Source organism: Sciurus vulgaris (genome assembly GCF_902686455.1).
Source record: "Sciurus vulgaris genome assembly, chromosome: 4".
Taxonomy (NCBI): domain Eukaryota; kingdom Metazoa; phylum Chordata; class Mammalia; order Rodentia; family Sciuridae; genus Sciurus; species Sciurus vulgaris.
The window spans coordinates 32,732,218-32,745,692 of NC_136464.1; the positions used below are offsets into that span (position 1 = coordinate 32,732,218).

At 40.1% G+C, this 13,475-nt stretch overlaps 1 protein-coding gene across 1 annotated transcript in view; it reads right to left on the minus strand.

Annotated features, from left to right (window-relative positions):
• Positions 1 to 1,022: 1,022 nt before the first annotated feature.
• CC2D2B (coiled-coil and C2 domain containing 2B) overlaps positions 1,023 to 13,475 on the minus strand; it is a 36,572-nt gene continuing 24,119 nt past the window's right edge. The window contains exons 5-10 of the mRNA XM_079136058.1: positions 11,993 to 12,106; positions 10,135 to 10,269; positions 9,667 to 9,789; positions 5,725 to 5,783; positions 3,942 to 4,119; positions 1,023 to 2,137 (exon numbers count right to left, since the gene is read on the minus strand). Coding sequence (XP_078992184.1) covers positions 1,949 to 2,137; positions 3,942 to 4,119; positions 5,725 to 5,783; positions 9,667 to 9,789; positions 10,135 to 10,269; positions 11,993 to 12,106 — 798 coding nt within the window. The 3' untranslated portion in view covers positions 1,023 to 1,948. The remainder of the gene's footprint in view (positions 2,138 to 3,941; positions 4,120 to 5,724; positions 5,784 to 9,666; positions 9,790 to 10,134; positions 10,270 to 11,992; positions 12,107 to 13,475) is intronic.

Sequence of the window (13,475 nt, forward strand, 5' to 3'; positions counted from 1 at the left end):
ACTTTAGCATAATGTAGACTGTTAACAATACTTTCTAGGGCTATGATTGTAGCTCAGTGGTAGAGTGCTTGCCTAACACATGTGAGGCCCTTGGCTCAGTCCTTAGCACCACATAAATGTAAATATATAAAGGTATTGTGTCTACAATGAAAATATATATGTGTGTGTGTATGTGTGTGTATGTATATATATATATATATATTTATGTAAAATAAAAAAGAATTCTTTTCTTTTAAAACTAGGGGCTAGAGTTTGTAGGTATTTATAATCAGTTTACCAGGAAGTATTTAGAATTCAAAATGCTACATAAGATTGTACTCCAGGTAAGATGGATATGATAGTTATTTTTAGTGTCTACTTTTTTCTTTCATATCTATATATTTACATTTGTATTAAATATGTATGTATACATCTACATACACATACATGCAAATATATGCACACATCCTATATGCACACACATCCTATGTACACACATGCATGAGAGCACACACACACACACACACACACACACACACACAAACACATCCTGTTGGTTCTGTCTCTGGAGCACCCAAATACAACAGATTAAACCAACTTTTCCCTTTCCCACTGAATGTAATTTAAAATCCTGGACAGGTTAAAAAGTAGATAATAACAGATGACTGGGGAAGAACACAATTTGAAATATCATTAAACTGGTGGTGAATTACCCCATTCTTTCTCCAGGATCCCTAACTTGAACTTAGACATCTTAAAATTCAGAAATGGCTAATGAAATTCAGAGCATGGACAGAAAGAGAGAAAACACTAGAATCCCTTTAATCATGAGAAATGGTAAAGCAGCTTCCTAATGCTCACAAGTTGAGACAATATCCTTCCTTCTTTTTTTCCCCTTCCCTTCCCTCCCTTCTTTAGCCTCCAGGTAATCCTGTTGCCAGAATAAAATGTCCCTGCTGGAATACCAACTTCCAGGAGATGAGCATTGGTAGGAAAGAATCATGTTTGTTCAAGGGCTACCAATCTTGAGAAAAGATGGGCCTTTTTATTGCCTCAAAGCTCTGTCTTGAGAGGGCTCAGGACATGAAGGGCTTTTGTGGCGAGGAAAAGGTAGTTCATTGAACATGAAGTCTACAGACTTGTGGGGGGTAGGAGCGTCTTGGTCACACAGGGGTGTGTCTCCTTTCTTCTTCTCTGGCCAGAATGTTGCTATGGACTTTCCTGCTGCTAGTCAGGAAAAATCTAAGAAAGGGCAGCTTTTCTTCAGCAAAAAAGATTAAGGAGTAGTGAAATGGCAAAAGGGAGGGCAGGGGAGCAAGGGACAGTTTCAAAGGTGCTCCTGTTATGTGCTGCAATAGATGTGGTGGTAGCACAGCAGGGGTTGCGGGGGGATGAAGAGATGCCTACAACTCAAGGGAGCAGAGCTTCTTCTCAGGAGAGCAGTTACAGTTGCTTTTTTTTTTTTTTTTTTTCTCCTCTTTGACCTTCCACAGCTTCACTCTGGATGTAGGTACCCAAATCAAGTGCACCAGCTTCATTCAGTAATGATGACATTCTGTAAGCCTCGGCTGTCGCTCACAGAATCACCTGGAGAACTTGTTGAAAATCATGCAGGCTCTAGAGCTCCACTCCCTGAGGTTCTGATTCAGTAGGTCTTGCATGGCATCTGAGAATCTGCATTTTGAACAAGACTGTCCAGGCAGAAGTAATGTGAGACCTACTGTAGACAGTGACACCCAACAGCCCCAGTGCCCCAAGAGTCATTTTGAAAGAGGTCTCTTGCGAGGAGGTCATCTAGACTCATCTGATAGACTTGAGGATGGGGATTAGTTTCCGTTGTGCCCAACGGTGTAGGTAAATGAAAAACGGTATTCAGCATTTGACTGGACTTGAGCATAAGCAGACAAATTCCATGGTACCAGAAAAAAGCTTTAGTGGCTTCTGTTTTATCCTTTTCCCTTCTTTCTTTTCACCGATGTCGGGCTAAGGAAGCCAAGTAGACCCATACAGACAGTATGTTGTTTGGGTATGGGTGAATGTACACAGCTAAAGCAAATTCTGTCTGGGGAAATTCAGAAGAGTGAATTCCAGTTTGATACACGGCATCAACAACAGACTGTACATCGGTGTATCGCATCTGGATGGGAAATCCTGCAACCTGGATCAAGGACAGAACAACACACAAACCCACATTACAATCATGGAGATAATCTGGAATTACTGGATGCAAAACAATCACAGCAGCCTCAAAGAAAGAGTAGTCATAAAATAATTGTTTTGTGGGTGCTGGTTATGTTCTAGTTTTACAGTGCTAAATGATTCCCACACATATTTAATCCCAAAATGACTCTATGAGGTAGGTTCTATTATAACAGCCACTTTACAGATAGAGAGGAGCACAACTGGGTCTGTCGGATGACAGAAACTGCATAGTCAACTTGCAAACTGCTGACAAGAAATTACTTGGCTCTGCATATGAGGGATTTAAGTGAGCATTTTGGAGGAATTTATTCAACAATGATTATATGTATTAAGTGACTACTATGTGATAGTATAAAAGGGTTGTGGAATATGGTGCTATGTAAAATTATTTAATACAAGACAGATGACAGTCATATAAATCTCTTTTTTTCAGCTGGCGATTGCCCACCTCAGGGGGATTTTCCTGCTCCTCAAATCTGTTCACATGTTCTTCACATGTGATTGAGTAGTGTACCACCTCTCCCTTCATTTACTAAATAAAGTACATTGTAATTATCTGCTCTCTGGTCTAACTAGCCTATAATCTCTGTGAATGCACAAGATTGCATCTTTCTTGTTTACTGTCATAATTCCAGTGTCTAGTACATGCCTGACACATAGAATAAAAATAATTATTAACATTTAGTATAAAAAACACTTATCTAGGTTCTGGGTACAATATTGACTAATTTAATCCTCACCACAATCACAAAACAGACAGCCATAATTTAGATAACTTGCCCTAGTGAGTAGCTACATCAAGATTTGAACACAGGCTACAGGGTTCAGTCCAGTTTTATTATTTTTGCCTATGTACTATTACATAGATAACTTTACTTAGGAACTTCATGTCTTAAACCTTGGTTTGTATTTTAATATGTTCTGCTAGTCTGTTCACCTCTTTAATTCTATTAAAAACAACGTAAAACAAAAGCAACTTTCTCCCTATTCATGAATGAATAGTGCCTGCAAATCCTTCTTTGACAGCCTAAGGACACAACTGCCAACAGTCCCTTACTTCCACCTCTCAGGAAGTTCCCCTAGGAGACATCTAGTCTATTGGATGGTACAGGGAAGGATTCTTACTCTTGGAAATCTGGAGTTTTAAATCCACTGGATCAGTTCATAAGGAAAGGGAGGTAAAAGGATGCCCAGGTGTTGGCGTTCAGGTAGAAGGAAAGGAGGACCCTAACCAATACCAAAACCCAACCTGTTTGCCTGTGGATTTGCTGAGTTTGAGATGCCTTCTTTACTATTCAAGATGTCATCAGACTGATGAATATAAGAAGGGAAGTCAAGAAAAAGTTTCTGGCAGAATGTGTATATTTGGGAGCAATTTGCATATGGGAGATATTGAAGCTTGCCTGGAATCCTCTTGCCCAGAACCAGTAACAGGGAGTCCAGTCTATTACTAGAGATCATTTTTCAGTTTCTCAGTTGCAGTGTGTTTTCCTTCTGGACATCACTTTTCAAATTTTGTAGTTCATACATCATAAAACATGCAACTGGTTCCAAGAAAATGCCACACAATGTGCTTCTATAATAATTGTTCACTACATTTGCAGTTTCTTTGTTTATAAGTAAATGCATTTTAATGCCGTAACATCTATCTTGCAGGACCATGACAAAAGACATTTAAGAGATAGTGAGGATTGCTATTATTTAGCAATGAACAACCTAGATAACACAAAGGACATTAATACATTAAATCATATACAAACCCAATAAAATTGCATCAGTCTTTCAAATTCACTCTCTTTTTCAGATGAAACAAAGCTTCCTGTGCCAAGTTCCAGCTTAGGAAGGAGTTGTCGCAAAATAGAAGTACACTGTCGATTCCAACGTGTTGGGTGTTTAGGTCTCCATTCCATTATTTTACACTTTAGAGTCCTTTCAATCCTAAGGTAAGAAGGCAAAGATAGTTCTGTGACAAATTACAACTCATTAAGTAAATGTGATGAGAGTTTTGCCACTTGATTATTTAAGTATGAGAATGATACTTTTTGGATTTAAGAGGAAACCAGACCTCTTTAGTTAGAATTGTCTGCCACCATTCACATTGATGAAGTTAGGAAGAAAGAGGATTGGGGCTTGCTGGAGAAGGCAAGAAGCTTCCCCAGGTAGCTAGAAATTCAGTCTCCAGAGCACAACTCTTTTCCAGTTACCTGTGAGTAAGAAGCTGCCCAACATCCCTACTCTGTAAGACCCTCCTTTGACATAGGACATTGTGTTTCTAAGGGTTCAGAAACTCAGATATCTGGTCTGGATGTTGTTAACAGGGATGAGATTATTAGCTCAGTTAATTGAGTAAGCCAAGGAAATGGACTGATGGGCTTGATGATCAGCCTTCCTCTATGAGAATACTGCTCCATAAGGGTGGGGTTTTTAGAACTGTTTTACAACAGTGCCTGGTGAGGAACTGTGCTGGGAAGAGGGGGGAAGGTGGAACAGTATGGCTGATGTGGACCTCCCAGGAAGCTTCTCCTCTGCGCAGGATGACTGGGTGGGATTTAGTCTCCAACCATAGGGTATGGTACGAAAGAAGCTTCTTGGCTGGGTTTATGGAGGATCACAATAGTGGCTATGCATCAGAATCCCCTGCAGGGCTTTATCACAATGTTTCACCTCTAGATAATAATTCAAGAAGTCTGGTCTGGGCCCTAGAACCTGGATTTAATTTTTTTTTTTTAAATGCAAACTTGTATATGTGTGTATGTGCCCACATTGAACCTACTATCTCATGTATGCTAGGTAAGCACTCCACCGCTGAGCTACATCTCCAGCCCCTGAAACTATATTTTTAAATAGTTCTACAAGCAATTCTGATGAAAACCAGAAGTTGGGAACCACTTCCTTACTGCGTTTCTTCCTTTTTTGTTAAGAACTGGCAAATGAGGAATGAAGATGACAGAGGGTGGAGTAGATTGTGTTCTAGTGAGAAAAGGGAGTGGCTAGATAATTTTCATCACACTGTTCTGAGTAGTTGGTAGTGGAGTACCTGCCAGCCTGCTGTGTGAGTGAGTCACTGGAGGCAGTCAGACCCAGAAGCCTCTGCTGCCCTTGGAGTAGAAGCGAGGACTGCGGCAAAGTCTGTGACTCTTTGGACTTGACTGAACATCTCAAGGCACCTGCTGTTTCTATCATTTGACTGGGATGTTTTTACCATACTCTGAGTCACTGGTCATTTTTCTATATGTCCTTTCAAGAAGCATTAGCTGCTGTGTTGTTATTACCTTAGATTCAACAGGTATCTGTGCTGGGAACTTTCCATCAGTGCCTACAATGTTCTCCCAAGTTAATGTGGACTATTCTTCCAAAGTGTGCCCCGAATGATAAGAGGGGTCACTTCTCAATGTGTCTGACAAGAGACAGATGACTCAGTGGAACTAGTGATTAAAGTCTCCCTTTTTATGCTTCTTTTGCTGAATCTAACAGGTATTTTGAAAGACTGGGTTAGAGGAATGAAAAGTGACTGAACAAGAGATTAGCAGGAGACCACCGTACCTGTTTTTCAGATCTTCTACCATGCTTTTATTAGTATCAGAATAAATTATTTCTTCCGGCTAAAATATAGACGATTGAAAGTTAGAAAAAATTCTAGAGAGGTCATCTTTATATCTCAGTTACCCCTGGGATGCTGGGGCTGGGGGACCCAAAACCATTTCTTGCGACAAAAACACCCAATCCTTTATTTCCTTTGATTCCAATGCTGCTTCAACAGAGCAGGGGAGAGGGCACAGATTTACCAAAAAAAAAAAAAAAAAAAAAAAAAAAAAAAAAAAAAAAAAAATCCATGCGTAAGAGACCTTTCATGAAAGATCATTTATTCAAACACTTGACATGCTATCAATTCTATCAAATAGTCTTTGACAGCTGCGCTGGTCTCTTACACCTACTGTCACTTTGGCTAAATTACCTAATCTCTCTGTTTATTTTTTATACACACTGCATTTTGATTCATTGTACACAAATGGGGTACAACTTTTTGTTTCTATGGTTGTACACCATGTAGATTCACACCATTCATGTAATCATACATGGACACAGGGTAATGTCTGTCTCATTCCACCATCTTTCATACCCCTGCCCCCTCCCCGTGTTTTGTGTTCGCTACTTCCTCTTTGGAATAGGGATACTTATAGTGCCCACTATTCTGGGATCTTGTGAAGATTTTCTTGATGTCAATGTATCTTTATTTATTTATATTCAGTGCTGAGAATCGAACCCAGTGCCTCACACATACTAGGCAAATGTTCTACCACTGAGCCACAACCCTAGCCCTTGTGAAGATTTTTAAATAGAGAAATATGTGTGAAGCTGGACACATGGAATACTCAGTTAACATCAGACATTGATGCAATTGTTATTATTCCTCTTCTGACAAGGTCTAACATCATCCTTCCGAGTGCTTGTTTCTTAAACTTGGCAGAGCCAATTCTTTGTGCTTGCAGGTGTGTGCATGTGCACTTGATCACACACACACACACACACACACACACACACACTACATTTTACCCCCCTCCCCATCTCCAAGTTTTTGCTACAGGACCATACTCCCAATAGCCGGGAGGCCAAGTTTTTCCATGTTTCCTCAGGTTTGCCTCCTAGACAGAATATTCTAGAAGGAGAGGAGGATTTCTCAAGTGCTTTCTCAACCCAACTCTCCCCTCCCTGTAGGGTTCACAAGAGCGAGAGTTAGGGGCTGGGTTCTGAGAGCTTAGGCAGTCATAGGGATAGGAACAGATGTTTCCCTTCATGTGTGGAATGAGGGTTCTACAAAAAAGGGGCAATACTGGATAGGCCTCTAGGTTCCCCAAGCATGGCCACACCAGCAATCCTAGAGTTGGGAACTTGTTAGAAATACAGTTTCTTGGCCCTCCCCTCAGACCCAACGAATCAGAAACTCTGGAGTGAGGCCTAGTGACCTGTGTTTTAATGAGCCCCCCGCCCAGGTGGTTCTGACACTTGCCATGGTTGGAGAGCCACTAGATTACAGTCTCAGGCCCATGGAGTTTCCTCAAGAGAGGACATGGTAAGATAGAGGAGACACTAGGATAGGATGAACTCCATCGTCTTTGCAGGGCCAGCCCCTGTTCCACACAGACCAGGAGACTGCATTTCCTGATTGCTCTCACCCCACTGCCTACCTCCCATCTTCTACTAGGCAACTGCTTTGGATGAGCTTGGCCCATCCAGAGCCCAAACTGAGGCCTGGGTAGGTTGACTTGGTAAGTTTATAGGATGTCTGTATGGTTTTTTCTCTTTCCAGGAACTCATGTCCCTCAAAACTTCAAGAGGGTTTCCCTGTCAATCCCAGTTCTGAACGTCTACCTGCTCATCATGGACATTCAAATTTCTGTTCTGAATTGTGTGTAACAGTGTTCACTCTAGACAGTGGTTTATTCTGGGGCAAAAGTGGCAAGGTGAAAGAACAGGGACCATTAACCCAGAGAAAAGAAATCAATGGAGATGAAAGTCCAAGACAACTATAGGTTTTCTATTTGTAAATTCAACTTTGCAGAAGGTTTAGATTCTACTCTCAGTCAGAAAAGCTTTTTAAAAAGTTTAAACAAGTTTAATCATGGCAGCCCTTGCCATAGTGACGTTGGCTTTGACCGGCCTGGGGATAAAGACCAGAGTCCTGACCAGGACTCTGCTCAGCCCTGGCAGTGGCCAAGCAGGGCAGTCAGCTCCACAGGTCTGCTGCTGCCCTCTCTGCGGGGACCCTAACTTTCCTGCTGATCCCTAACTTTCATGTAGGCAAGCTCCCGCCAATTCTTCCTTACTTAGCAGGTCACAGCTTTCCCCTGGAACCCCTGGGGCTCCACTCCCTCAAGGACCTCTTACGTGCTCCCAAAGCTCACCCACTTTTTTTAATGGCATTGATCACTCCCTGCTGCATTGTTGTCTCCTTCTATTTCCTCCTCCAAAACATAATACCAAGACGCCTAAGATGTGTCTTTTTCTGGTACCCGCACCTAGCAAAACACCAACTCATGGCTGGAAATCAGTAAATGTCACCTGAATGAGTAAGAGGATGTATTGTGTACTGAACAAACAAGAACCTCATCTCTAAACAGATCATTCTCCTTCCAGGAGGCAGCGAGGCCCCAGCCACAGCTGTGGGATGGGAAGGCAAGGCATGAGCTGTGAAGGCTGTACAGGTGGACTGTTTGGGAGAAGATGGAAGCACATTTCCCTTTCTCCAAGATGATGTTTCAAACAGGAAACATAAAAATACATATATATGCTTGATCTGCATGGAGAATGTTTGGGAGGAGACACAAGAAACAACTGGACAGCAGTTTTTCTTAGAGCATGGGAGAAAAATGGATGTGAGAGGAGCTCTTTCCTTTATAAACTCTGATATTCTTCAAGTTCCCTGCCCCCATAACCACCCTTGTTCTTTTTGATATTGTGGATTGCCTTTTATTTATAAGCATCGAGAATAATGTAACGGACATCCACCAAATATACTACTCAGCTACATCTAGTCTTTGCATTCATTCTTCCATATTTGTTCTAGGTTTTTTTTTTTTTTTTTTTAATCTAGTACTTGAAGTACTGCTCCTGATCTCATTCTCATTCATTTATTTCTCTCCCCAAAGGTAACCACCAACCTACCAACCTGAATTTATCAGAAGGTGAACTGTCTTTTGCCCATTTTGCTATTCTTCTTTTTGTCTATTTCCTCCTGTTTTTTCTCTTTCAGCCCCGAGTTTGTGGACTTTGCAGTTGCCTGTGCCCTACCATACCATGGCCCTCAATCTAGAAACATCCGTGGACATGATACTGTGATATTGAATACGTGATAGATTCGATGGCCAAGCCATCTAGGGATTGCGTCAGCTCTTGGCCTCCTGCCTCCTGAGCCCCAGGCAGCACATTCTCAGGGTTTCCCCCCATCTTCTTCTAAAAGAAGGGCATTAGGGGAGCCCCGTCATAATTCTTGGCTTCAAAAAGTGATGCTTAACATCTGGGCTCCATGATTTTCCTGAGACACTTTCAGATCCATTGCTGCTTCAACCTTACTGCTAGTGTTTCTGTCCTGTTTCCATTGCATGAGATAACTACGGTGAGCCCAGAAAGACATTTTTGTTTGTTGATTTTATACTTGATGATCACCACAAATGTGGAACAGTAGGACTAAGTCAATGTCAGAACTTACTAACCTATTTTGAACATTATATGCTGTATTTATGATGAAATTTTTAAATATTATAAAGTTAAAATTTACATTGAGACAATACTTTCCTCAATTTATTTTTTGCTGAAGATAGAAGAAAGAGTCAAAGTAACTCAAACACAGGCTGGATGGCAAAGAAGACTAATTTTTGATGAACAGTGCCAAATAATTCAATAAGCAATCGTTATAAAATATAACAAGATCTGTCACTAGAAGAAATGGTGACTCTCATACAGACACACCTAGAAAACATGACTTACCTGTATGCTTTGTATTTTCATCCCCTGAAAACTGTTTGGGAACAACTGCTTCCAGAAACTTTCCTTTGAATAATCAAAATGCACAGCCATTGGTGTGTTGTTTTGTTGAATATTAAACCAGACCTATTCAAACATTAAAATAAAGTCAGTATAAACCCATCAGAATACAAGACCCATAGTGATTAAGATGGAAATTTTATAGTCTTACTACTCAAAGAAGTGGCAGAAGCCAAATGAGGGTCTGAGGCAGAAGACAGACCCCAGGGCTTTGTGATCATTGATTCTCCTCCTCAAAGGCTCTACAGACTCGCCTGGGGGAGGTTTATGGATAAAGGATTGTCCAACCCTGTACCCCGGGGATTCCGATTGAGCACCCATGTCTTCAAACTTCTCCAGCTGATCCTTACATATTGCCAGGATGATTCTTGAGGAGACAACTCAAAATAAGATCTATCCCTATATACTTACATTACTATCATTGAATAAGCAGTCTACACTTTGTAAGGGGCAAAATGGGTCAAACTGCTTGTGACATTGCCCAGTTGATGGATTCCAAAGCCAATATTCATCAGGCTCTTGAGTTAATACATAAGCCACGTGTCCCTGTATAAGGAAAACGATTTAAAATCTTTTTTTTTTTCCCACAGTGGTGGGAATCAAATCCAAGGTTTTGCATATGCTAGGCAAGCACTCTACTACTGAGCTACATCACCATCCCTTAAAGTCCTTTTTGATGGATTCAACTAACTTCTGTAGGTGGGAATTGTAATTTAATAATTCTAATTTTTAAAGACCCTTTTTAAAAGAGTTTTTACATTTTTTTGAAAAAAAAAAAAAAAAACCCTCAAAGCTCCATAAATACTTAGGCCCAGGTTAGCATGAGAATTCAAATGAAAAAAACTGTGAGCTAGCGCTGCCATGCGTGGTCCTGCAAGCGCACCTGGACTGCAATGGAATGTCACTCTAACAGTCAGTATATTATCCTGAATTTCCTACAGATGGCAGGAGCCCTTTTGTCTATTTCACACACCGTGCTCTATGAACCAGCCCCACTTTAGTTAGAATGTATTTGGAGACTGTTCACCCTCAGTTAGGGAATGGAAGCTGCTCTGAGGTTCTGGCAGAACAATTAAAGAAGTCAAAAAGTCACTAAATTAAATTTGAGAACAAGATTTGGAACCAGAGGCTAAAGAGAAAGTATAAAGGAAACTGGAATGAGCAATAAAAAGCCATATTGTTATTATTTTTCAATGTAAGACTTTCTTAGCAAAAGAATAAATATGTCAGATAATTAATAATAATAATAGTAACAATAATAATAATAGTATTTAAAATATTTTATGTATTTTTGTGTTTTGGGCACTATGATAAGAATCTACACTAACTTTCTCACTTTAATTCACTTCCAATTCTGTGAGGTAGGGATGTTTATTAACGCCTGCCTTCCAGGTGAAGAATCAGAGGTTAAGTGACTTGTTGGGGGTAATAGAAAGTGGCATTTTCCAGTTCTGTCAGTAGGTAACTGAGATGACATTGTACAAATAATGAGTGGCACTGCTAGGTTTTAAACCCCTGTGTGATTGTGCCCTAAACCCATATTATTAACATTATACTGTGTAGCTTTGGCCTGTTTAACTCCAAAATCCTCATTGTTCATCCCTGTGTTCAGCTTCTTTCTAGTAAAGAGGAAGCTGCCCCTGGACCACACAGCTCAGGTGAATCCCAGGGCTGCCTCCCACCTCATTGGTTCACAGTTACAAATGCAAATTTTTGTAGAAATATTGTTGGCTGTTTACTGCCACCTAGTGGCCCTTAAAATTACAGCAGGGGATGATAGGGAAATTAACCCCAGGCTATTAGTTAACAAACACTTGATACAGAAATAATGAACTATGCCAAGGGAATATAAGGAGTTAAGTGACCATGAAAAAACTCAAGTCCAGAGGGGAAAGTTTACACTTAGCAAGATATTCATTGTAGGGTTAGTCCAAAACCACCAACATCCTTATTCTGTGTTCGTGAGGATGGATTGATAACAGCCACCACAACTACACTAAAACTAATGCTACTTAACCCCCCCACCACAATTTATTGCATATTTGTCATGAACAGGTGCTATTCTCAGTACCTTATATGTACTAGGTAATTTAATATCCTGGAAAACTCAAGAAGTAGCACTATTTTTATAAACCAACATTGTCCTCTTAATTATTTGCCCGTGAAATTCTCTAATTAGCTTGCAAAAAGATGGAAACTTGGGGTTGAAGTATTTTAAACCTGCAGCTGAAATCTGACTTAGTTTTGCTCACACTATTTCAGCACTTACTTCTAATAATGAGGTTCCCAGGAGGACCAGTGCCTTCTTTCCAAAATACAGAAAGAAATTACAGAGAAGGATGGCATGCTCTTCCTTATTTCCAAGAGCCAAACTGATGCAGCGCTAAGGCAAAAACAAAAGCAACAAGAACAGTAACAACAAAGGAAGAAGACAAGAGAAAGGAAGGAAGGAAAGAAGGCAGGAAAGTTGAGTACTACATGCATCCAACAAATGTAGGTAGGGCTTTCTACTCCCTCCAGTTTCAAACACAATCATTTTTTTAACTAGGTTGCTAAGATGTCAGCAAAGCAGAAAGCTCTGGCTTTGTTGGGCATTAGAAGAAAACACTGACTTGGAACATTGGGGTCACCTTTACATGGGACCCAATGTAGAAACTGTATATAGTGGCTAGACAAATTATATCCAAAATAGGATGTTTTTGTTTAGGACAAATATAAAAACTACTCTGGACAAGCAGGGACATCTGGATCAGTACTGTGAGGAACCTTATCAGACAGGGAATGGCATAGTGTTTGGGGGTCAGGTAATCTTTTGGACAATGGAACAACATTCTGTCCTGTACCGATATAATATTCAACTTAAAGGGAGGAAGAGATCTGAGATGGAAGTATGATTCAAAGAGCTGAGCAGCTGAGCAGGGTGTTAGATCAAATACAGGGTGCCTACCAAGGTGAGGTAGCAGCAGAGGTGGCAGACTGGTGATTTATAATCTATTTTTTATCTACAGGTATGTTTTGCTTGTTCCCTACAATGTTTTTTTTTTTATAGCGAAAAAAGCTAACAAAGAGTTTATTTTTATTTTTAAAGAGGTGTCCAAATGTTTTTTCCAAAACAAACAAAATATAATTGTTTTAACAGAATTTTGTTCTGAAATTAGTTTTGTTATCATAATTTGGATCCAATGTTTCTTACAGAATATGAATAAATGACTTCCTTAGCATTTTTATGTTTTTTTCTGTATTTCTTTTTTTTTATTATAAACAAATGGGATACATGTTGTTTCTGTTTGTACATGGAGTAACAGCATACCATTTGCATATTCATACATTTACATAGAGTAATGATGTTTGATTCATTCCATTATTTTTTTCCTTCCCCCCACCCCTCCCACTTCTCTTTTCCCTCTATACAGTCCCTCCTTCCTCCATTCTTGTCCCACTCCCACCCCTCATTAAGTGTCATCATCCGCTTATCAGTGAGATCATTCCTCTTTTGGATTTTTGAGATTGGCTTATCTCACTTAACATGATATTCTCCAATTTCATCCATTTGCCTGCAAATGCCATATTTTTATTATTCTTTATAGCCGAGTAATATTCCATTGTATATTTATGCCACAGTTTCTTTATCCATTCATCAATTGAAGGGCATCTAGGTTGGTTCCATAGTCTGGCTATTGTGAATTGAGCTGCTATGAACATTGATGTGGCTGTATCTCTGTAGTGTGCTGATTTTAAGTCCTTTGGGTATA